This window comes from Podarcis filfolensis, assembly GCF_964270895.1.
Source record: "Podarcis filfolensis genome assembly, chromosome: 7".
In the NCBI taxonomy this organism is placed as follows: Eukaryota; Metazoa; Chordata; class Lepidosauria; order Squamata; family Lacertidae; genus Podarcis; species Podarcis filfolensis.
Genome location: NC_139603.1, coordinates 77,326,329 through 77,352,373, shown reverse-complemented (window position 1 = coordinate 77,352,373; position 26,045 = coordinate 77,326,329). Strand labels below are relative to the sequence as shown.

The window sequence follows — 26,045 nt, the reverse complement described above, 5'->3', positions numbered from 1 at the left end:
ACACTAATTAGCCTCACCTATGAATACAAGCTGGAAAACATTTGCTTGAGGATTGTGTGACAAATTCCAATATTAACATTTGGGGGGGGGGTGGCAGACAAAACCTTACTGTTTTACCTCAGGCAGGTCACCCCTGTTGAGAGGCATATTGCCTCCAACAGTGAAGGTAAAACTTAAAGGCATCATGGCTTGTAGCCATTGACAACCTTGTCTGTGAATTTCTGCATAATTCCCTTCTAAAGCCATCCAGGTTTGTGGCCATTGCTGCATCTTGTGAGACCCAATTCCACAGTTTAACTGTGTGCTGAGTGTCTTCCTTTTGTCTGTCCATTCAGCTTCACTGCGATAGTCCCAGCTTTTAGAAGTATGATGAGAGAGTCTGCCCAATTTTATCTAAGCCACACAATGGCAAAGCTCTCAAGAGCTGCTCCTTCCCTGATCCATGAAAGACAATTGAAGGCGGCCCTGTTTAGGGAAGTTTTTAATGTCTGATGCTGTATTGTTTTTAATATTCGGTTGGAAGCTGCCCAGAGTGGCTGGGGAAACCCAGGCAGATGGGTGGGGTATAAATAAATTATTATTATTATTAGTCTTCCAAATATGCTTTTCCAGGGAGGTGTTTCTCTGTGTGGAGCTGGGAAAATCTCCTCCCTAATCTGTTCGAATAAATGTTGCACCTTTAGATAACTACTCAAAACACAAGTTTTTCTCTGTGTGTGTGTGTGTGTGTGTGTGTGTTTTATGGCCCCTAAGTATTAAGAAAGAGATGGTACAAACAATCACTTATGGATTAAATGACTAAAATGATGCCATGGGTTATTTATTAATCCCGGAACTGTAAAAGCATAAAACCTGGATATTAAGAGACACCTGCCCTATTAGACAACAACGTCCCTAAGTTCTAAGGAGAGATGGGCAACTTTCATGTAAGTAATCTTCCCCTTCCCTTTCGCCCATTTAGCCTTGTTCACTATGGGGGTCCAAAGATCCGTTTTTTCATGTCTGCAGCCCACAGACACATGCTAAAGGGACCCGTTTTAATCAGCCAGTGCTATTTTTCTAGAAAAAGGGGTGTCAGATCTGGCCTGAACGCCTCCCTGCTCTTTTCTAATGGCAATGGTGCCCACCTGAGAGGTGACAGAACTGAGTTCCTGTGAGTTCCGGCTGAGGGGGGAAAGCATTGGATTCAGCCAAAGATATGCCATCATCCCAAACTGGCTGGGCCAGGCCAGTATAAGCCTCCCAAGGGGAATCTTCAGGGGTGGCGGGGGCTTAGCCTAGGTCCTAAGCCTATTTTGCTTGGTCACTTGACCTGCCCATCTGGCACTGAAAACTACAGTAGTACCTCTGGTTATGAACTTCCAGAGGTCTGTTCTTAACCTGAAACCATTCTTTTTTCTTTACTTTTTTCAATTTTTTTTATTGATTTTCCAGATTTATGACAAAAATTTAAAAACCACTACAATACAATAAACTAAACAATTAACTAAACACAAAGAAAATTTGTTTTTTCAAATATCTAATTCTTGTTACATTGATAACCGACTTCCTCAAATCCCCTCTAACTGAATTTCATTGTATTTTTTTTAATAAATTTTTATTGATTTTCCAACATATATTAAAACACAATACAACTAACAACTAACAACACATAAACAAACAAACATATAAACACGTATAATTTCTTAACCTCTTTTTCTTGAACCTTGTTTCAACGACTTCCCCATACCTCCCTTTTCTGCATCCCTGTTTTAAACTTTTCCAGCAACCCCTAATTTCAATACTTATAATTCAGTTTCTAATCTTTTTCCTCTTACCCAATTATTTATCACTGCAATTCTGTTTTACATTACCCATGACATTTTAGCACTCATTAATTTTACAACAGTTCTTAAGATAAACTTTAAATTTCTTCCAATCTTCTTCCACCGTCTCTTTCCCTTGGTCACGGATTCTGCCAGTCATCTCAGCCAGTCCCATATAGTCTATCACCTTCGTCTGCCTAACTGAATTTCATTGTATCACCTGTGTATCAGTTCTCCAAAATCATATTTCTGATAAAATCAACTCCTTTCATTTACTATCCTGTTTTACTAATATTCTAATCCTTAATATTTACTACCACATATTCTTATTCTACCCCTAAGCCTATTTATTACTTCCAATAATTTTCTATTTACCTTATATTACAATATTTAGGTAAATATTCTTTAAATTTCTTCCAATCCTCTTGTATCTCCTCTTCTTTCTGGTCGCGGATTCTTCCAGTCAGGTCAGCCAGCTCCAAAAAATCCAACATCTTAACCTGAAACCGTTCTTAACCTGAGGTACCACTTTAGCTAATGGGGCATCCCGCTGCTGCAACGCGATTTCTGTTCTCATGCTGGGACAAAGTTCTTAACCTGAGGTACTACTTCCGGGTTAGCAGAGTCTGTAACCCGAAGTGTTTGCAACCCAAGGTGTTTGTAACCTGAGGTGCCACTGTATTTTAAAGTCTTGTTTTCCCTCTGCCAGTCTTAGCCAGAGCAGCAGCAACCCTGTCGCTGAACAGGGTTTGGATCTGGTGTAACTTTACACCGGCTTAACTTAAACCGGTTTGCTTATGCCACCTTCTCATGCTTCCCGAAAGGCAATTTTGGTTCTTCTTTTGAAGCTCTCTTGGCTCCTTAGAGTTACCGCATGAGGGGATAAAAAAAGGGGAACCAGAAAATTATATTAATCCAGAGGGTTGCTTCTTAACATTACATTGTAAACAATCTAGGCACTTATGAATTCTGCACGTTAAAACTATGCAGAAGTCAAGTCTATCAGAGTTTGGTAAATAGTTTACTAAGGGTGGGGTATGGGCACACAGATTATCCGGACCATTTCTGGGGATATAGGTGACTCATGGGGATTAGCTGAAAGCTGAAGAAAAGCCTTATGGATTCAGAGCAAAAGCTTTATCTAGAACAGCAACCTGTTCTCACAGTGGCCAACCAGATGGCAATGGGAAGCTTGCAAACAGAACCTCAGCTGGTGGGCAAAGTTGCATCAAGGGTGGGATTAATGGACACAGTTTGGCCTCCAATACACACATTTTCTTTTTTTTAAAAATAAATTTTTATTAACCGGCCAATCAAATCAAATTAAATCACATCACATAAATTCCGAATTACAAAGCCAAATTTTAAATTTTTGTTGGGGGGACCCATATTTCAAGATCCGAAGGGGGATTCTGATCATCTTCTTGCTACTGCGTTAATGTCCAAATCAATCCAAATCATTCCAAACAGAGTTCATAATTCTATCCAGTCTTATCTTGCTGTTTCCACATCACATCTTGTTCATATATTTTATCTTTTTTCTTTATGATCTCTTCTGATAGTCTCCTTAAGCCGATAAACACCAATAATAATCCTGTGTGAATTTTTCCGTTCTTCCAGTCCTCAAATCGAGATGGTTTCCATATATCATCGCCTTCATAGATAACATCGCTCTTTCCATCATTAATCTCGCAAAACTGTCGCTCTTAAGTCCCTCTGAGGAGTTTCACCCACAATATAAAAACAGCTCTATTTCTCTATTTCTCCTCGCAGACTCAAGTCCTCCGACAGAACTTCCCAATATGGCGACAGCATTTTTAACTGCGTCATTCCAAAGCTCTTATACATTCCACGCTCTTCTTAAAACATGCTTTGGTTCAAAAGTTTATCTCCACACAGCCTTAAATCCACAGCTTAAGTCCTTAAAACGACATTTCTGACTCATGAGGGGAGGGGATTCTTGTTTAATCACATAGAGGAAAGAAAGGAAAGTTTTTTCCCCCTCCCCCATCAGTCATTTGCCATACCGTGTCTTGGCGTATCTTCTCATGATTTAATCTTGTCTTGTTTTATCAGAGATCTCTTCTGTTAGCAGTCTTTTACTCCCCCTCCTTCCTTGAAATATGTGCATTCCTTCATCCAAATTGTTTCTTTTGAAGTTCTTGCAGCTAGTGGCGCGGATCAGGGACGGCGTCCAGGAGCACCGGAATCCCACAGGAAGGCTTTGTGCCTAGTGCCCCCATCCCCACAAATTCGGGGGTGGTATAGGGCACAGCAGGCAAGGCAGTCCCCCTCACCATCCTGGGGGGGTAGGGAGGCTAATTACTCCCATCATAGCCTCCAAATTACCTCATGTGGGTCGGAGAGATGTTATTGTCAGCCATCTTCCGATGCGCCCCCTAGTGGCCCCCCCAATACACACATTTCCTATGCCTCCAATACACACAGTTCCTGTGCACATAGAGAGGGAATGAATGGATGAATGGGACTACAGCAAAACTAGTCTCCAATCCGGTTGCCACCACTAGGGGGGTAAGACAGGGCTGTTTGCTTGCCCCTGCTTTGTTTAATTTCTATATTAATTCGCTAGTGGTGCATATGGCAAATGCTGATTTCCATCCACCAAAACTGGCAGGACGAGCCTTGAATGTCCTACTGTATGCGGACGATGCCGCCCTATTAGCTACCTCCCCCATCGGATTAAGGAGGATGCTTCGAGCTCTTCATGAATATGAGACCCAACATGAGCTCCAACTAAATTATGCCAAGACCAAAATAATGGTCTTTGCTGCTCGACTGAAACCTAATTTATGGTCAATTAATGGTATCCCTTTAGAGCAGGTCAGTTGCTTCAAATACCTGGGTCAGGTTGTAAGATCAAATAGGTCCTTCTTGGCGCACAGAGAATACATAGCCTCGAACGCATCCAAAGCAGCCTTGGCAATTAGAACCCTATACTCTAAGAAACAGGCACAAACTGTCAAAGTTGCCTTGCGACTCTTTAAAATGAAAGTCCTCCCTCTTCTGCTGGTGGGCATTGCCTTGGGCTCACGTAGGGACTTTGAAAAATTGGAATCTATCCAAACCCAATTCCTCAGGGCCATACTCAGGATCCCCCCCTCTGTGGCAGGCGCGATCATGAGATTGGAAACCGGTTGTCAAGCCTTTAGGTATGTGGCCCTGAAAGCGAAGTTATGGCTATGGCTTAAGCTCTGTTTCAGACCGGTGGGTTTGGCCCCCTTGATTCTGAGGGATAACTTTAAATCTCCATGGGAAGGGGAGATAGTGGAGGAAGTGCAGAAGTGCGGGTTGTCCTCCCTTTATATAGAGTCCATGACGTATAGCCACGCAAAGGTGGTGATCGCTCAAAGATTAAGGGATATTGCCAGACAGGAGGACATAGCCCGTGTGAAACCTGGGATGTTTCTGGGGGAGCAGTTGTATCAGGCTGCTCCAGCTCGCTACCTGGCGGATATCCACTACGTGGAATACCGCAGACTATTTACTGCGGCTAGGCTGAATGTTCTTGACTCGGCGGTTCTGAAGGGAAGATATGGAGGAGTCCCATATGACCAGAGATTATGCCACTGTGCACTGGGTGAGGTAGAATCCACAGAGCACATTTTACTGAGCTGTCCCTTCTACAACGATTTAAGACAGTACCTTATAACGCCATACTTACCCCAGCTCAGTTCCCGACAAAGAGGAAAGCAGACAGCATATCTGCTAAATAAGTCTTCTGGGAAAACAACTTTGTCAGTGGCTAAATTCCTTTTCCTGGCACTCAAGTGTCGGAAACGTATAACAGAATGCTTTGATGTGGGTTATCTGTGAGAGGTCTAGTACTGTGGCCCTACCTTATTTATGTACCCCTATGATGTTATAGTTTATAATTTTTGTGTAATGTTTTATTTCTGACTATCGGTCGAATAAAGGAAATTGATTGATTGATTGAATAAAACCATACCATACAGCAAAACTAGGAGTAATGCCAGGTGATATGGGTCATGCGGTCTAAACCACTGAGCCTCTTGGGCTTGCCATCAGAAGATCGGCGGTTCGAATCTCCGCAACGGAGTGAACTCCCACTGCTCTGTCCCAGCTCCAGCCAACCTAGCAGTTCGAAAGGACACCAGTGCAAGTAGATAAATAGGTACCGCTGTGGCGGGTAGGTAAACGGTGTTTCCGTGCGCTCTGGCTTCTATCATGGTGTTCCATTGCACCAGAAGCAGTCGAGTCATGCTGGCCACATGACCCAGAAGGCTGTCTGTGGAAAAACGCCGGCTTCCTTGGCCTGAAAGTGAGATGAGTGACACAACCCCACAGTCGCCTTTGATTGGACTTATCCTTCCAGGGGTCCTTTACCTTTACCTAAAGCCAGCAGATCTATTTATTTAAACCTGAATCTGCCCCAATCATGTATAACACAGGAGATGGGGGTCTGATTATTATAGCAAAAGGGGCATGCATGTGAGGAGAGCCAAATGCTCCTGCATTTATTCCCTCACTGCCCAAGACCTTTGTCCCAGAGGAGCTCACTTCTGATATAGTTTTAACTGAGAAGAGGAGGAAAATCCTGGTAAGAAAAACCACCTGGAAGTAAGCCATGGGCAGGGAGGGCTCATAGCTGAGTTGTGGAGCTCACGTTTTGCATTCATAAAGTCCCAGGGTTGATCCCTGGTATCTCCAGTTAATAGAAAAACGAAGCAGAGCTAAAATCCTGGACAGCTTCTGCCAGAAAGCACTGAGCTGGATGGACAAATAATCTGTCCTGATGTAAGGTTGTGTTCTCACCCACACAACCCTTTTTTCCTCCAGAACAGTCACCCAGCACCCACATTTTATACTGTGATAAAGTTTTGCTATAGGGCCCATGTAAGCTAAAGGTAAAGGGACCCCTGACCGTTAGGTCCAGTCGTGGCCAACTCTGGGGTTGCGGCGCTCATCTCGCTCTATTGGCCAAGGGAGCTGGTGTACAGCTTCCAGGTCATGTGGCCAGCATGACTAAGCCACTTCTGGCGAACCAGAGCAGTGCACGGAAACACCATTTACCTTCCCGCTGCAGTGGTACCTATTTATCTACTTGCACTTTGACATGCTTTTGAACTGCTAGGTTGGCAGGAGCAGGATCTGAGCAACGGGAGCTCACCCCATCGCGGGGATTCAAACCGCCGACCTTCTGATCAGCAAATCCTAGGCTCTGTAATTTAACCCACAGTGCCACCCACGTCCCATAGGGCCCATGTAGCCCCATATAAATTCTGCTCTCCAGGACAGCCTTCAATAAGCTAGCCATCTTCAGATGTTTGAACTACAATTCCCATCAGCATAGCCAAAAAAAACCTCCCTGAAGTCTAGAAGCTCCTAATACAATTAATAATTAAACCCAAGTCAATGGACAATTAATCTGGTCAGCCTTGATTTGCCCAAGCTAACCTTCTGCCATCAAACTCTATTTGCTGAAACGTAAATGAGACATTTGCTGTTCATGTCTTCAGGATTTCCTGGTTGACTTATTGATGTAGTTTCAGTCAATATAATTTATCTAGCCCAATGCCTTTCATTATGATGTGTGTGTATGGAGGCATGGGATGTGTGAGTCATCTGTTACAAGGACTCCACAGTACAGAGGAGAAATTCAGTTCATATTTAAAGGTGAGCCGACCTAATTCCACATTTTCCAAAACCACATAAGAACCACAGCAAAGCCATCCTTTAAGATTCTCCCCCGTTTTGCCATATGAGTTTGCAGCCAAGTAGCGCTTACAAAATTTCATAAATATATTGAATGCTATTTTCTAGTAAAAGTGGTGTTGGAGCTCACAATGAACTTCTCCTTTGTTCTCTTAGAATGGCAATGGTGCCTACCTGGTAGGTTCCGGAGCTAAGCTCTGGCTGGGGGGGAAAAAGCCCTGTATATATTAGTGAAAATAAAATATCGTATTAGAGAAAATAGATTTGCAAAAATGTGTACATGAAGCAAAATCGCATGCAAAAAATGTGTATACAGTATTAGGAGAAATTCACACAAAATGAAATCTCAGGGTCTGGGATGATGCTAACTTACAGACAACCCTACAGGTGAGTGTTTGGGTGTCAGGTGTGGCTGGTCAGGCTCAGAATGTGTCGCTTGCAGCTGTAAAGACAGGGCAAAGGGCAACTGCAGGTGCCTTCTGGTTTAACCCTCAAATGCCTGCTGAAAATTTTTCTATGCTGCCAAGCTTCTATAGGCAACTAACACAGGGGTAGGCAACCTAAGGCCCATGGGCCAGATGCAGCCCAATCACCTTCTCAATCCGGCCTGTGGACAGTCCAGGAATCAGCATGTTTTTACATGACTAGAATGTGTGCTTTTCTTTAAAATGCACCTCTGGGTTATTTGTGGGGCATAAGAATTCATTCACCCTCCCCCCCCAAAAAAAATATAGTCTGGCCCACCACATGCTCTGAGGGACAGTGGACCGGCCCACGGCTGAAAAAGGTTGCTGACCCCTGAATTAACAGCTTTCCGTAATAGTTGGTGGTCTTTGTAAATTTTTCTGTATAAATATTCTTGTTGTAAAGGCACCTTCATATTTTTAATGGTATATAAATAGAGAGAGAAAGGCAACTGTAGGGGGAGAGCAATATGGTCACCCCCATCATTTAATGATGTCCTCTGTTTCTTAGCCAACTATTCGGCGCCACCACAATTTTGATGCCGAGCGAGATGCCAAGAAGGTCCATAAAGCTTGCAAAGGGATGGGTAAGAATCCTGCTACTTCCCTTGCATGCCAATAATCCCATGCAGAGGACCAAACCCTGCCACAAAACAAGGCACTCTTGTTTAGATGGGGGGACAGTGGACGTGAGTGGCACTGTGATCTAAATCACTGAGCCTCTTGGGCTTGCTAATCAGAAGGTTGGTGGTTCAAATCTGCTCAACGGGCTCCTGCCAACCTAGCAGTTCGAAAGCATACCAGTGCAAGTAGATAAATAGGTACCGCTGCAGAGGGAAGGTAAACAGTGTTTCCATGCACTCTGGTTTCCGTTGTGCCAGAAGCAGTTTAGTCATGCTGGCCACATAACCCAGAAAGCTGTCTGCAAACAAAGGCCGGCTCCCTCAACCTGAAAAGCGAGATGAGTGCCACAACCCCATAGTCGCCTTTGGCTGGACTTGACCGTCCAGAGGTCCATTACCTTTTTTACCTTAACAACTCTCAGCACCCTTAACAAACTACAGCTCCCATAATACTTTGAGTGAAGCCATGACTGTTTAAAGTGGTGTCACAGCATTTTAAATGCATGGCATGAATACGACCATTGTGAGGTTGTGGAGGACACCAGATTGGTAGTCAACATTTTATGCACCTTTTCTATATAAAAAATGCCATTAGGGGAAGGAGGGAAAATCAGTTAGTTCAGCTCACATTTTAGTGGAAGTCTACCTAGTTGGCACTTCCCAATGAAACTATTAATATCAGTCTGGAACTCTGTTAAGATGGTGTTCATGTACAAATACACAGCAGTTACACAGGCTCACTTGCCTGAATAACTGCAAATATTGGTAAGATTTGATCAATAAGAGAAGCAGGCATGTTATTCACAGGAAAACTTTGCATTCCAAGATGCTTTGAGTAATTTGTGGCGTAGATGATGAGACATCAACTGAATTCATCACAACTGTTTATGGTAAAGGTGACAAACGTGTGGCCCTCTACACGGTTGTTGCCAGTGTTAGATCCCCTCAGAGTAGTTCCATTGAAATTAATCAACTCAACTTACTTAGGGCCATTAATTTCAGTGGGCCTCCTCTGAGTAGCACATAGTTGGAGGCAACCCAAGATGTTATTGGATCATAATTCCCATCATGCCTGACCGCTGGCCATGCTGGCATGGGTTGATGGCAGTTGGAGTTCAACAACATCTAGAGGTCTACAGAGTCCCCATATCTGATTTAGGGGACACAGGTGACGCTGTGGTCTAAACCCCTGAGCCTCTTGGGCTTGCCAATCATAAGTTTGGCAGTTCGAATCCGTGTGATGGGGTGAATACCCGTTGTCCTGTCCCAGCTCCTGCCAACCTAGCAGTTCGAAAGCACACCAGTGCAAGTAGATACATAGGTACTGCTGCGGCGGGAAGGTAAACAGTGTTTTCGTGCGCTCTGGTTTCCGTCACGGTGTCCGGTTGCACCGGAAGCAGTTTGGTCATACTACCCACATGACCCGGAAAGCTGTCTGTGGACAAACGCCAATTCCTTCAGCCTGAAAGTGAAGATGAGCGCTGCACCCCATAGTTGCCTTTGACTGGACTTAACCATTCAGGGGTCCTTTACCTCTACCTTATATCTGATTTATGGCTATGTGTGCAACATCCATTCAGTGCTAGCCCTAAACTCTTAGATTGGGAAGAAAGGGATAACTGTCCATTTTACAAGAAAGATTGGTTTCATGCTGACGTCCTCCTTTTCATATTTTCCAGGGACGGATGAAAAGGTCATTATTGAGATCTTGTCCAACCGTTCATCAGACCAGAGACAGCAAATGAAGCAGAAGTACCAAGCCATATATGGCAAGGTATTGTTGTGGGTGTATGGCCCTCGAAATGAAGACAATGTGGCCCTCGAGAGCGCAAAAGGTTCTCCACCCCTGCTGTCAGCTGTGCATCGCAGCACCCACCCACTGTTCCCACCAGTAATAGTTTTTATTAATTTTTTCTAATTTACATTTCAAAGTATCCATTTGTTGTTGTTTAGTCATTTAGTCATGTCCGACTCTTCGTGACCCCCTGGACCAGAGCACACCAGGCACTTCTGTCTTCCACTGCCTCCAGCAGTTTGATCAAACTCATGCTGGTAGCTTCGAGAACACTGTCCAACCATCTCGTCCTCTGTCGTCCCCTTCTCCTTGTGCCCTCCATCTTTCCCAAAACCAGGGTCTTTTCCAGATAGTCTTCTCTTCTCATGAGGTGGCCAACAACCTTAAATGAATGACTTCCCTTCTTCTCTTTCCACAGTTCATTTTGCATACCATACATCCCTGCATATTTTACATGAACTAAACCATTCAGTAGTCCATAGTTACACCATCAAAACTTATTTACACTGTTGAATTTATCTTAATGGTACCAGCGTTTTTAAATGTACACAATTTTCACCCATATAATCAGTAAACATTTTCCAGTCTTCTCTAAATATATGTTCTTCTTGTTCTCATATTCTATATGTTAAATTTGCAAGCTGTGTGTATTGCATCAGTTTAGGTTGCCATTCTTCTTTGGTTGGGACCTCACACATTTTCCATTTGGGGGCTAGCAAAACATGGGCTGCATTAATAGCATACGTAAACAATATTTTTTGACACCTGGGAATTTCCCTCTGAATTATCCCCAACAAAAAGGACTGGCTTTTTTGGAAAGGAACTTTTAAACATTTTTTTCAATTCATTATATATCATTTCCCAATACTCTTTTCACCTTTTACAAGAAGAAGAAGTAGAAGAGTTTGGATTTAATATCCCGCTTTATCACTACCCGAAGGAGTCTCAAAGTGGCTAACATTCTCCTTTCCCTTCCTCCCCCCCAACAAACACTCTGTGAGGTGATTGGGCTGAGAGACTTCAGAGAAGTGTGACTAGCCCAGGGTCACCCAGCAGCTGCATGTGGAGGAGCGGGGAATCGAACCTGGTTCACCAGATTACGAGTCCACCGCTCTTAACCACTACACCACACTGGCTCCCACGTATGATAAAATGTACCCTCTACCTCATTACATCTCCAGCACTTATTTGATTCAGACTTATACATTTTAGCAAGTCACACCGATTCTCCTCCTGTCCTCTTGACCTGCACAAGGTGTTCTTCACTGTGACTTAAAGGATGGCTTGTGATTATTTTTTCCCCTTGTTTTTTTTTAGGATCTGGGGGAAGTGCTGAAAGGAGAGCTGAGTGGGGATTTCGAAAAGACTGCCCTGGCCCTACTGGACCAGCCGTGCGACTACGAGGCCAGGCAGCTTCGGAAGGCAATGAAAGGTGTGGGGACAGATGAGTCGGTCCTGATTGAGATCCTGTGCACACGGGTCAACCAGGTAGGACCATCCGGCCTTCTGCATCACTTTTAGATGTCTTTTAACCAGATAACAACATAGAAAAAACAGCTCCTCCAGTAAAACCACCTGTTTTTCTTTTCTCTCTCCCAGCAAATTTTAGCCATAAAAGCTGCCTACCAAAGGAGTAAGTCATGTCTTATTTCAAGAACTCCTGCTTGAGTGAAAAGGCCCGAGCAGTCACTCTCTTCCTTTTCTTCAAAGTCTTTGACAGGGATCTGGAATCTGACGTCAAAAGCGATACCAGTGGGTCAGTGAGGAAGATACTCCTCTCTGTGTTGAAGGTGAGGAGGGGTCGGACTGTTTCTTTATCACAGAGGGGGAGAACCTGAGTCCTGGAGACACCTGTCTGCCATTGGGGTACTCTTTTGCAGCAGTAAGGTAAAGGTAAAGGGACCTCTGACCATTAGGTCCATTCGTGGCTGACTCTGGGATTTGCGGCGCTCATCTCGCTTTACTGGCTGAGGGAGCCGGCATACAGCTTCCGGGTCATGTGGCCAGCATGACTAAGCCGCTTCTGGCAAACCAGAGCAGCACACGGAAATGCCATTTACCTTCCCACTGGAGCGGTGCCTATTTATCTACTTGCACTTTGACGTGCTTTCGAACTGCTAGGTTGGCAGGAGCAGGGACCGAGCAACGGGAGCTCACCCCGTCGCAGGGATTCAAACCGCCGACCTTCTGATCGGCGAGTCCTAGGCTCTGTGGTTTAACCCACAGCGCCACCTGCGTCCCTCTTTTGCAGTAGGGTCACCCCCAAACTGCACTGCACAGCAGATTGGGGGTTCAAATTGCTGTGCCCAGCTACCATCTCATTCTACTTAATGCACATGGATTTTCTTATCTCCTTTGCTCCTTCAAGCTACTGCTGAGTGGGGAAAGCTCAAGGGGTGCAGAAGGCTTATCTTACGGGACAAAACAAAAGTGAGGAAACAACAGGGAAAGAATGAGATTTGTGCGTCTTGTTTCCAGTTTTGCTTGTCAACACTCACTAGAGGGCAGCATAAAAACTGATGGGTCTCTTTGTCAGATGGTTTTTTAAAGTTTTCAGATTAAAGGGTGCTTAATCTACACCAACCATTTTCCCAGAGCCATCTCTGTTTGTTCACCTCCGTTCTGGAGAATCTTCACAAATGCACACCACTGCCTGCAACACTAAATTGTGTGGAAATTGTTCTGTTTGGTTGTGTATTCCCAACCCATCTGCACTATACATTCAAAGCAGTATCACATCACTTTAAACAGTCATGGCTTCCCCCAAGGAATCCTGGGAACTGTAGTTCATTAAGGGTGCTGAGACTTGTTAGGAGACCCTGTTCCCTTGATAGAGCTACAATTCCCAGAGTTCCCCAGGAAAGAGGGATTGTTAAGCCACTCTGGGAAGAGTTCACCTGCTTCGGTTTCAATGACAGGACTCAATTCTGGAGCAAACAAATTAGTTATGGGGTTAATTCCCTCACCAGCAAGTAGTAGCTGCAAACCTGAAATTAAGAAGGGTTTTGAAATCAGAGGGTAGAGCTGAGGAATGCTAAAAACCATTTTCAGTAGCCCTGGGCAGTGGGAAGCTTCTATACTAGAAGGAAAACAACCGGTTCTTTGTTTGTGCTTTTTCTTAACTGGGTGCCATTTCTACCCCCAGGCTAGCAGAGATCAAGGGATGGAGACTAACGAAAACCTGGCCCAGAAAGATGCCAAGGATCTCCATGATGTAAGCACAATAATGCTATAACATAAACAGGTGGAGCAGCTTTTATTATTATTAGGGTTCTGAAGCAACCACACAGGCAGACAGCATGGTACCCTGCTATCAGCCTCAACACATTGAAATTCCATGCTATATTCCCAGCTGGATCCCCAAACTGGTGCTTTCCCAGCTGTCCAGGTGCATTCTCTATAGAACAAGCAACAGAGAGTACATACCCCCCAACATTTCTCCGATTAAAATAAGGACATCCTATCCATGCCCTCCAACATTTCTCCAATGAAAACGTCTCCTCCAACATTTCTCCGATGAAAATAAGGGCATCCTATCCATGCCCTCCAACGAAAATAGGGAGGTCCTAAGGAAAAGTGGGACGTTTTGGGATCAAATCAGAAACCGGGATGGCTTCTGAAAATCTGGGACTGTCCCTGAAAAGTAGGGACACTTGGAGGGTCTCAAGAGTGTTTCTCCTTCTGACCTGCGGTTAGGTGTGATTTGCATTCCAGGTGCTTTGGTACAGCCAACCGCCCACCAGTTCCAATTAAGCAAACTCTTAATATCCACCATCAGCTAAAAGCTTCCTTGAGCATTTATCCCATTGCTAAACTGTCCTTACAGGGAAGGAGTTCCCTCCCTTGGGGTGGCCACTGTCTAAAAAATAGATATGCATCACTCAAAGAAGAGGCCAAGAGTCAGCAGAGATCTGCAAAACAGACAAACAAACAGAAACACCTGATATGTGCTAATTCAGCCTTTCTCTACAACTCCCATCATCCCTAACTAGCAAGGCCAGAGTTCAGGGATGATGGGAGTTGTAGTCCAACAACATCTGGGGACCCACAGGTTGAGAACTGCTGTGCTAACTGGTACAGGTGCAAATTTAGAAATAATTAAAATTTAAGCAGAGGAATAGAATACATTTATCTCATCATAGCGGGGAAGCCTATAAGGAGGTGGTCTGCATGCTTCATCAGTCTGTTGCCCAGGTGCTAATGGCCGATGCGCAACTTTGAAGCTCCTGTCTTTCCTTCTCATGGTTCTTTATCTTTAAACTGGACTTTGATCCTTTAAACCAGGCTTCCTCAACCTCAGCCCTCCAGATGTTTTGAGACTACAATTCCCATCACCCCTGACCACTGGTCCTGCTAGCTAGGGATCATGGGAGTTGTAGGCCAAAAACATCTGGAAGGCCAAGGTTGAGGAAGCCTGCTTTAAACAGAGGGCTAGCTGTTCTCCTGTTGAAAGAGGGCCTGTGGCCATTCTATCTCTACCAGACATGGGGCAGAAATCGATTCAGTTCGGGTTTAACTGTGAACCTATGTGATACACGCATCCTGAAACAATATGCGGACTGAAAAACAGCCGTCCTTTGAAATTCACGCCCCTCGAAATTTTGCAGCGCAGCTCTCCAGCTGAGTAATGTGTACCAAAAACACATATACGAGGATAGACTCTGCTTTAAAAATGCACATTAGTGGGGGAAAATACGCCAAAAATGCATAATCTTAGATAAAACGGCTTTGCAAAAATCTGTATATTAGGCAAACTTGTGTATTTGGAAAAATAGTCTGAGGAATTTTTGCTTGATCCTAAAAAAATATCTGCGAACTCGTATGAAAATGTGGAAAACTTCTTATTGGGAAACTTGGGGAAAGCGAAATTGACAGATTCAACATTGCTTAATCTCTCTACACAAAGAAACACAAACCAAGCTTGACCCATATTTACATTCGTGTAGTTTAAATTCTTAGCCTATTCTCAGTGGATAGGTCACAACTCCTATAGTTATAGTGGTCTTCCATCTCTGAGGCAGGAGAAGGCCGCTGGGGAACTGACGAGCTGGCTTTCAATGATGTCTTGGCGAAGAGAAACTACATGCAGCTGAGAGCTACCTTTGAAGCCTACAAACATGTGAGTACTGCTGTTCTGTTGTGCCAACTGATACTTCATCTGAAGCTCCATGCTAGTGCTAGGTAAAGGTAAAGGGACCACTGACCATTAGTTCCAGTCATGGCCGACTCTGGGGTTGCGGTGCTCATCTCACTTTATTGGCCGAGGGAGCCGGTGTACAGCTTCCGGGTCATGTGGCCAGCATGACTAAGCCGCTTCTGGCGAACCAGAGCAGCACACGGAAATGCCGTTTACCTTCCCGCCAGAGCCTATTTATCTACTTGCACTTTGACGTGCTTTTGAACTGCTAGGTTGGCAGGAGCAGGGACCGAACAACGGGAGCTCACCCCATCATGGGGATTCTAACTGCTGACTTCTTGATCGGCAAGTCCTAGGCTCAGTGGTTTAACCCACAGCGCCACCCGCTACCAGTGGGTAAAATATTGGTCGAACGTCTAGCTTTAAAGTGCAATTGCAATGAAGAATCAGCACACTGAGCTGCTTTTCGGCATGCCTGTTAAACTATTGTGTTGGCTGGTGGCCATGACCAATGAGAACCTGGGTCTGAACTCCAACCTTCATCTCCTTTGAGCATTGACCATGTAAGCCAGGGTTTCCCCAAACTTGGGTCTCCATCGGTTGTTGGACTCCAACTCCCTTCATCCCTGACCACTGGTCCTGCTAGCTAAGGGTGATGAGAGTTGTGGTCCAACAACCGCTGGAGACCCAAGTTTGGGACACCAATGCAGGCTCGTGAAAGTTGGAACCCAACGATGTCTTGAGGGCCACAAATTCCATGATGAAGACACAGCACTACCAGTGTGAAGAGAAGAAGAGCCCAGCGTTTTGTTCTCACAGTGGCCAACTAGGTATCTGCCGTAAGCCCACAAGCGGGACCTCAGTACAGCAACACTTTCCCCAGTTGTGATTCCTAGCAACTGGTCTTGAGAGGCATATTATGACTAGCAGCCTTGGACTGCTGCATCCGCCATGACACCTTTTACAGCTGCCCAAGTTGGTGGACATCACTACCTCTTGTTGAAAAGTGCCATACGTAGCTCAGTGGCAGAGCAAATGCTTTACAGCAAGAAAAGTCCCAGGTTCGGTTCGGTCCCTCGCATCTCCAGGTAGGGCTGGGAAAATTGAAATATTGAAATTGAATTGAAATACTTTATTGTTACTTGCACAACTTGTATACAGTGAGATTACACGAGCACCCCCCACTCAGCTCTCTTAGTCTTAATTCCCCTCGTTTACTGACGCACACCCACCAAACCCAAAAGTCAGTTGCCCTGTTGTTATCTTTTCATTCAGCAGCCTAACAGCCCATGGATAGAAGCTGTTCTTTACCCTGTTGGTGCGACTAATCATGCTTCTATATCTTCTGCCTGAGGGCAGGAGATCAAGAAAGTGCCGGTCAGGGTGTGAATCATCCCTGAGAATTTTCCTCACTCTCCTGAGGCAATGTTCTTCCCCTATTTCATCCAGCGGATTCACGGGACAGCCCATAATATCTTGCGCTGTATTCACCACCCTCTGTAGGCACTTCCTATCCGTTGATGTCAAACCAGCATACCACACCGTGATGCAGTATGAAAGGACACTTTCTATTGTTGACCGGTAGAAGGAGATAATCAAATGTTGATTGACATTGTTTTTTTCGCAATACTCTGAGGAGATGGAGTCTCTGTTGGGCTTTCTTAACCACCTGGGTTGTATTTATTTTCCAAGTAAGGTCTTCACTGAGATAAACTCCTAGGGATTTAAAGGAAGAGACTCTCTCCACACAGCCCTCCCCGACATACAGCGGGGCTAGTTCACCTCTCTTCCTCCGAAAGTCCAACACCATCTCCTTTGTTTTGCTGATATTAAGGTGCAAGTTGTTCCCTAGGCACCATGTAGATATTTTTTGGACCTGTCTGGAATCCTGGAGAGCCCCTGTCAGTCAGTGTCCACGAGTCTGAGCTAGATGGAGCAATGGTCTGACTCAATACAAGGCTGCTTTCTCAGTAGTGGCGAATTCCACAGTTAAATCCTTCACTGTGCAAAGAAGGGCCATTTCCACTTTGTTGAATGCTACTAATATACCACCACCACCAACAGTGGACAATAAGGTCCCACCCATCCAGCGGTGAATCAATCCTTAATTTAACCCAGGACAGGCAAGGGAGGAAGAGGAGAGAGAGGGAGGCAGGGAAACAGGAGAATAATATGGGTCATTTCTGTGGCAGTTAGTTCAGTTACCCACCTCCTTCGAGGAAGGCTGGGATAAAATGCAATTTCAAAAAGTGTTGTTTTAACTAAATCCTAAGCCTATTTAGATTAAGTTTAAAGTTATTTAAACACCTCGTTTTGCTTAAGCAAATACATTAGACTCTAAAAATAAGGCTCGCCTGGAGTTTACAAGTTCTTCACCCCTGACTACTCGCTAAAGTTGCCAACTGACTGGCCGAAGGTGGTCTGGCTTTTACACAAAATATCTTTTGTGCAAAAGCTAGGATTCGGAGCCGGCTGCCAGGTTTTTGTTTTTAATAGTTAAGGTGGAATTTCGGTTATATTTAAGCAGAGCTTCAAAACCGGTGACAGGGTTTAGGCCAGTAGCAAAGGGAGGAGATTCTGACTAAACATTAGGAAGAGCTTTCTGAAGGTAAGAACTGTTCAACAGTGGAATGGACAGCCTCAGGAGGTGGTGGACTCCACTGGAAGTTTTAAAGCAGAGATTAGCTGTGATTCCTGCATTTTGCAAGGGGTCGGTCTAGATGACTCTCAGGATCCCTTCCAACTCTGTGATTCTATGATTTTATAATAATAATATTATAATAATTTATTCTTTATCCCCCCCCATCTGGCTGAGTTTCCCCAGCCACTCTGGGCAGCTGTGTTAAAAACAATACAACGTTAAATATTAAAAACTTCTCTAAACAGGGCTGCCTTTAGATGTCTTTTAAAGATAAGATAGCTGCTTATTTCCTTCACATCTGAAGGGAGGGCGTTCCACAGGGCAGGCGCCACTACCGAGAAGGCCCTCTGTCTTGTTCCCTGTAACCTCACTTCTCGCGATGAGGGAACCGCCAGAAGGCCCTCGGCACTGGATCTCAGTGTCCGGGCTGAACGATGGGGATGGAGACACTCCTTCAGGTATACAGGACCAAGGTGTGTGCTTGAATTCCAGAGTCCCTACACATAAACTAAGCAGACAAGTTCTTCCTTTCCCCACCTTCCTACTGACAGCATACATTTTTTTGTACCAAGCTAAAGGGGAAAGAGCAGGAACCCCTGCTCGCCCCCCACAAAAAAGCAGTGCCGCATGGTATCTCTGTACTAAACTCTGCGCTACAAAGAGCAGTTATGAGATTTCTTTGTTTATTGCACCGTAGCTGACTGGCAAAGATATTGAAGATTCCATTAAGAGCGAAACTTCTGGAGACCTTGAGAAGGCCTATCTAACTCTTGGTAAGAACAAAGGCTTTTAAATATTTTTTTTAAAAGATCATCATCTCTTGATAATAATAATAATAATAATAATAATAATAATAATAATAATAATAATTTATTATTTATACCCCGCCCATCTGGCTGGGCCTCCCCAGCCACTCTGGGCGGCTTCCATAAAAACCAAAAATACAGTAAAATATCACACGTTAAAAACTTCCCTGAACAGGGCTGCCTTAAGATGTCTTCTGAATGTCAGGTAGTTGCTTATCGCCTTGACATCTGATGGGAGGGCGTTCCACAGGGCGGGCGCCACTACCGAGAAGGCCCTCTGCCTGGTTCCCTGTAGCTTTGCTTCTCGCAAGGAGGGAACCGCCAGAAGGCCCTCGGCGCTGGACCTCAGCGTCCGGGCAGAATGATGGGGGTGGAGACGCTCCTTCAGGTATACTGGACCGAGGCCGTTTAGGGCTTTAAAGGTCAGCACCAACACTTTGAATTGTGCTCGGAAACGTACTTGAAGTGACTCTATTTGCTACACTGGAGGAAATCATGAGTGGGGAGGGGATCATATTCTGGAACCCGAAGCCCTTCTGACGCAGCCCCTTCTAAAATTATAATTTGCCTTTATAGCACAATTCAAACTTCAGATCTCCCGGGATGAGCGGAGTTTGGAATAGGTGGGTCGGCTTGTCTCACATGAGCCCAGCAGATCTTGGGGAAGGGTCCTGGCTCAGCAGTTAAGCTAAGCATTTGCTCTGCATGCCGAGCCCAGTCTAAAACCCCAGACAGCTGCTGCCTGTCTGTGTAGACAATATTGATCTACACTGGGTCAACGGTCTGATTCAGTATAAAGTAGCTTCTTATGTCCCCGTGTAGCTCAATTTGACTGAGCCGGGGCTCAACCAGTGGAATGTAACTCTGTAACCACCTTAACTCCCCCAGAATGGGTGTTCCACAGGGACAGGAGGGTCAAGGAGGACCCACACCTATTCCAGGTGACCCTGGGCCCAAAACTCAGGCTGACACTCACCTGCCAGCTGCACCAACAGTAGCCCCTGCCCAGCAACTACTGCCTGAGGAAACTCAGACCATCATTTCCCCTCTGCATCTGATTCATTGGCTGCATATTTTCATTCTCGATGGCACCATTGCGGGTCTTCATGGAATGTTTTTCTTTAGTAAGATGTGCCAGGGACTGCCAAGCCTACTTCGCCACTCGCCTGTATGAGTCCATGAAGGGCGCAGGAACCGACGAGGAGACCTTGATTCGCATCCTGGTGACGAGGGCTGAGGTGAGCCGTTTGAGGATTCTTAAATTCTTGTGTGAATGTGTTATCACTGCAGTAAGTACCGCCTTTAAAAGTGACCGGATAGAAAGAGGGGAGCACGGACATCACTTGTGCAGCATGCTTGTCACCCTAATAATATGCAGTAGCTCTGCTAGCACCAGTGGCCTGATGATTTTCAGCTTGTGGTCACTTGAAGGTGGGCTTTTTCACTCATGGACACAAGTGAAATATGAAAGTCCCCCAACAGCATTGGCATTCTGCCGGCTCACAAAGGCACACCTCTTTAGGCAACCATTCCGCTGAACTTAAACTTCCTGATTTAATTGTGCCAACAGTCTCCTATGTAAGTAGACCTATGAAAACATTGTTTTGACTTTATGTTGATGCTGGAATTGGGGAGCCCCTAACACATACACTAAGGAGGCAGGCTTGTTTCGCTGTGTATTTTCATTGATTTTGATGGTGATTTTAAAGCGCCTAGAAGCCTTTATTTATTTATTTATTTATTTATTTATTTATTTATTTAATATCCTGCCTTTCCTCCCAAAAGTGCCCAAGGCAGCAGTGTGGTGAGAGCCAGTGTGGTGTAGTGGTTTAGAGCGGTAGTCTCGTAATCTGGGGAACCGGGTTCGCATCTCCACTCCTCCACATGCAGCTGCTGGGTGACCTTGGGCCAGTCACACTTCTCTGAAGTCTCTCAGCCCCACTCAGCTCACAGAGTGTTTGTTGTGGGGGAGGAAGGGAAAGGAGATTGTTAGCCGCTTTGAGACTCCTTCGGGTAGTTATAAAGTGGGATATCAAATCCAAACTCCTTCTTCTTCTTCAATCATAGCCAGAATTTAAAAGCAAAAACATTCTACAATGGTTACAACTTTCTAAACACACTTTTTTAAAAAAAACTGGACACATAAGCAGTATATAAATTAATTTATAAATGAATAATAAGGAGGTTATATCAGTACAGATTCATGCCCATAGGGCACCTGGCATAAGCAGTAATCAGAATGTAGTAAGCGAGCACATTGGCATCAGGGGGCATGGCTAATGGGCACAATTCTGCTCACCCTCTCACATGTTCACTGAATATATTGGGAAGTGGGCGTCCTTGCAGGTCTCCTGATAGTCCACGCAGAAATATGATTAAAGCCACCTATCAGATTTGAATAGGCCACTGCTCCTCTTTCCCCGTTCCTTTTGGCACAGTAATTTCTGTCATTTACAAAGGTAAGGTCTACCAACTTGGAAAAACGGCAGTTTTGCGGGCGTCCTCTCAAGCCGCCTCTCCCAGAATACCTTACTCTATGGAAGGACCCCATTTCCTTTGTCAGGGCGAGGCGTGCTCCTGCATCATTGGCAGTTGGGTTTTTTTATAGTTTGTTCCAATCCTTGCCTATATATGGACAGGGCTTGGGGTCCACAAGCAACAGCCGGAAAAGTCTAACTTGAGTGCGTCCTGGGAGAGCTTACTTATCTTCTCCTGCTATTTCTCACCTATGGCCCCAAAGAGTATGCTCTGGCATGTCAAGCTTTTGACCCCACGGCTCCTAATCTCTTCTCATTTGCTTTCAAGATTGACCTTCAGACAATCAAGGAGAGGTTTCAGCAGATGTACAGCAGGTCTCTGGCCGAAGCCATCCGATCTGAGACTTCGGGAGATTTCAGGAAACTGCTGCTCTCCCTACTGCACTGAGACCTTGTTGAAAAGAGGGGTGCCAAAATGAATGGCGCAGATATAGATATAGATATATGAAGAAGGAGTTTTTAAATAGCTCTGGCAGATTACTACTTCAATTGTAGGTGTGTGTGTTTTTTAATGAAGACAATGAGCAGAATTTTTTGCAATGTTGGCCCTACCATTGGGTAAAGTCAAGAGGCAGCCTCGGGCGGCTGATACAGAGTGTCATTAAACAGCAACATAATGTTAGTAATTGAATATATTGTTGTTGTGTTTTTTTATTTCCAAGAACAGGCACGTGGGATTTTCCGCCTCAGCTTTGCCAGAAAAATCTGCTCTTTTCCTTGGAGGGGAGGCAAAGCGGCAATTGCTCCTCTCTCTCAAGAAGCACAATGTTGTGGATTGACCCTGCTTACCTCACTTAGCAGTTCTTGAAATAGGAGCTAGGCCTCCCCACAGAGCTGGAGGGACAGTAGCCAGCATAGACTCAACTTTCCCTCTGAACCTATCCCATGAGGTGACTAGATCTGGCCAGGAACCAGAGGGCCTATTCTTGGGTTGACTCTCACTTCTGGGAGCCCATGGGATGGAGCGTTTAGGTTCAAGTCCTACTTGTGTTGTAGCTCACTGTTTTACCACATGTCAAGCACTCCATGCATTTAAAGCACAATGATACCACTTTAAACCATCATGGCTTCCCCCAAAGAATTATGGGAGCTATTTTTCATTAAGGATGCTGAGAGTTGTTAGGAGACCCCTATTCCCTCATTCCACAGTGGGTGGCGCTGTGGGTTAAACTACAGAGCCTAGAATCAGAAGGTCGGCGGTTCGAATCCCCGCGACGGGGTGAGCTCCCGTTGCTCGGTCCCTGCTCCTGCCTACCTAGCAGTTCGAAAGCACGTCAAAGTGCAAGTAGATTAATAGGTACCGCTCCGGCGGGAAGGTAAACGGCGTTTCCGTGTGCTGTTCTAGTTAGCCAGAAGCGGTTTAGTCATGCTGGCCACATGACCCAGAAGCTGTATGCCGGCTCCCTCGGCCAGTAAAGCGAGATGAGCACCGCAACCCCAGAGTTGTCCACAATTGGACCTAACGGTCAGGGGTCCCTTTACCTTTACCTTTATTCCCTCCCCGTAGCTACTTTTCCCAGAGTGGTTTAGCGATCAGTCCTTTTGCACAGGAAGGCTAACTCAATGATCCCCATGTCTGAACGTACCCTTTGTATTAGTGAATCCCACAAGTTAATTGAGCAGAATATACCTCGCAGTGTTACCTCGGGTTAAGTACTTAATTCATTCTGGAGGTCCGTTCTTAACCTGAAACTGTTCTTAACCTGAAGCACCACTTTAGCTAATGGGGCCTCCTGCTGCCGCCGCACCGCCGGAGCACGATTTCTGTTCTCATCCTGAAGCAAAGGTCTTAACCCGAGGTACTATTTCTGGGTTAGCGGAGTCTGTAACCTGAAGCGTATGTAACCCGAGGTACCACTGTATTCCCTTATGGCTGCCCAGAACCTATTGCAACTCACCGCCTCTCACCCTCGGCCTTGTAAAATACGAGGCACAGTGACCCCCATTAATGCAAAACCAAAAATACTTTGAAATACTTTACTTTATTGTCACTTGTACAACTTGTATACAGTGAGATTACACAAGCACCCCCACTCAGCTCTCTTAGTCTTAATTCCCCTCGTTTACTGACGCACACCCACCAAACCCGAAAATCAGTTGCCCTGTTGTTATCTTTTCATTCAGATTGTCCAAGTAAGGTCTTCACTGAGATAAAGGCAGATTAGAAGGCACTTTGCAAATCAGCACGGCAGCTCCTTCCCACATTCACCTGGTAAGGAGCCATACTGACCCCAGTGGAACTTGCTTTCAAGTAAACATTCATGTAACGGAATTGCATAAGCAATAAGTTGCCGTAGGGGGACAGTGGGGTGAAGCATCTATTTTTCCGTTCTATTCTCGCACTGTAAAGTGTGTCGTGGGCAGCTGTGATGTTGGACACAAGAAAATGTTGCAAGATGAACCATCTTTCAGGGCAGAACTGAACATCGCAAGAAGCAAAACGAAAAACAAGTGTTGCTGCCAAACGAAAAACAAAACAAAGAAAACCACCAGCGTCTTAAGTTTCTTACTTCTCCTCCAAACCAGCTTGGATAACTTAACCCGTGTGCCCTCTTGGCTTCCTGACGCTATGTCATATTTCCCTGCCCTACATCTTTGACATCCACTGGCGGTGGTGGCTGAAGCACATAGCATAATGACTTAGTTAAGGGCACAAGGTCCCTGGCAAGATATTATTTTGCCCAACATGGAGCTTGAACCCAACACCCTGACATTAATTGCCTCACGTTGTTTTAGTCACGACCTCTGTTAAGGGTCAAGCCAGGTAAGGATCCCTTATGATTTTCAAAATTGTGTGTTTGTTTACCGTATTTTTTGCTCTATAAGACTCACTTTTTCCCTCCTAAAAGGTAAGGGGAAATGTGTGTGCGTCTAATGGAGCGAATGCAGGCTGCGCAGCTATCCCAGAAACCAGAACAGAAAGAGGGATTGCTGCTTTCACTGCGCAGCGATCCCTCTTGCTGTTCTGGCTCTGAGATTCAGAATATTTTTGTTCTTGTTTTCCTCCTCCAAAAACTAGGTGCATCTCGTGGTCTGGTGCGTCTTATAGAGCGAAAAATACGGTATTTCAGAGGTATACTTGAAACTTTAATGCAGAGGTGTCCAAACTTTTTTTCAAAGAGGGCTAGATTTGGTGAAGTGAACATGCGTGAGGGCCAATTTTACCCCAGGACATATACTCACACGGGGCCCAGATTAAATCTATCGGTGGGCCGGATCAGGCCCCCGAAACGGACTTTGGACATGCCTGCTTTAATGTAAAGGTAAAGGTAAAGGTATAGGGACGCGGGTGGCGCTGTGGGTAAAACCTCAGCGCCTAGGACTTGCCAATCGCATGGTCGGCGGTTCGAATCCCCGCGGCGGGGTGAGCTCCCGTCGTTCGGTCCCAGCTCCTGCCCACCTAGCAGTTCGAAAGCACAAATAAGTGCAAGTAGATAAATAGGTACCGCTTTCTAGCAGGAAGGTAAACGGCGTTCCGTGTGCTGCTCTGGTGCTGGTTCGCCGGAGCAGCTTCGTCACGCTGGCCACGTGACCCGGAAGTGTCTCCGGACAGCGCTGGCCCCCGACCTCTTAAGTGAGATGGGCGCACAACCCTAGAGTCTGTCAAGACTGGCCCGTACGGGCAGGGGTACCTTTACCTTTACCTTTAAAGGTAAAGGGACCCCTGACCATTAGGTCCAGTCTCTGGCCGACTCTGGGGTTGCGGTGCTCATCTCGCTTTATTGGCCGAGGGAGCCAGTGTACAGCTTCCGGGTCACGTGGCCAGCAGGACTAAGCTGCTTCTGGCGAACCAGAGCAGTGCACAGATATGCCGTTTACCTTCCCGCCGGAGCGGTACCTATTTATCTTCTTGCACTTTGATGTGCTTTCGAACTGCTAGGTTGGCAGGAGCAGGGACTGAGCAACGGGAGCTCACCCCATCGCGGGGATTTGAACCGCCGACCTTCTGATTGGCAAGCCCTAGGCTCTGTGGTTTAACCCACAGCACCACCCGCGTCCCTAGACTTTAATGTATATGTGTGCATTAAAATTTACATCACACATGTTCTGCCACAGACTTATGGGAAGATTAACCTACCACCCAACTCGTGTTTGGTTCTGGTCCAAACTGGACTCCCGTAAAACTGCTATTATTTTTTTCATCATCATCTTAAACCCAGGAGTGTCTGACACCGTGGATTGCTTACATCTAGTTTGATGTTTACATTTGAGGAGTGTACATAAGAGAAGCTGGTCTCCTGACCTGAAGAGAAGCCTGAGAATGCAGATATATTACTGGGCTTGGCTTTAGGTGGAAAAGATGTAGTTGTCTCCTTAGATTCCAGGAAAAGAGGAGTCCAATGCATGAGACATGCATAGCCCTTAAACCTCCAGTTGCACAAATCGTCCTGTAATAGGAGCATAATGAAGCGGATCTATAAATAACCACTCAAGTGTCCAGACGTTCATACCAGGATCGACTGTTGCTCTGAGCCCAGCCATGTTTTTCATGGGGAGCGGGGCATCTATCACAGATACTAGCAAAGTCAAGATCTCATGTGAC

The 26,045-nt window shown here is 45.4% G+C and overlaps 1 protein-coding gene across 4 annotated transcripts; it reads left to right on the top strand.

The window, feature by feature from the left end:
• The first annotated feature begins 845 nt into the window (after positions 1-845).
• On the top strand, positions 846-22,131 carry ANXA13 (annexin A13). 4 transcript variants are annotated; one of them, XR_014549958.1, is made up of 11 exons: positions 846-926; positions 8,475-8,550; positions 10,266-10,360; positions 11,699-11,869; positions 11,981-12,014; positions 12,092-12,171; positions 13,527-13,595; positions 15,399-15,500; positions 18,857-18,932; positions 20,095-20,203; positions 21,771-22,131. XR_014549958.1 is itself a non-coding variant. In XM_083622279.1 (11 exons), exons 1-11 carry the CDS (start codon positions 912-914, stop codon positions 21,888-21,890), a joined length of 951 nt encoding a protein of 316 aa, XP_083478405.1. In that variant the 5' UTR covers positions 849-911; the 3' UTR covers positions 21,891-22,131. The 4 variants fall into 4 exon arrangements, 3 of the variants coding, with proteins under 3 accessions (XP_083478406.1, XP_083478405.1, XP_083478407.1); XM_083622279.1 differs by having other exon boundaries at positions 849-926; positions 20,091-20,203; XM_083622280.1 differs by lacking the exon at positions 15,399-15,500 and having other exon boundaries at positions 848-926; positions 20,091-20,203.
• The last annotated feature ends 3,914 nt before the right edge of the window (positions 22,132-26,045 follow it).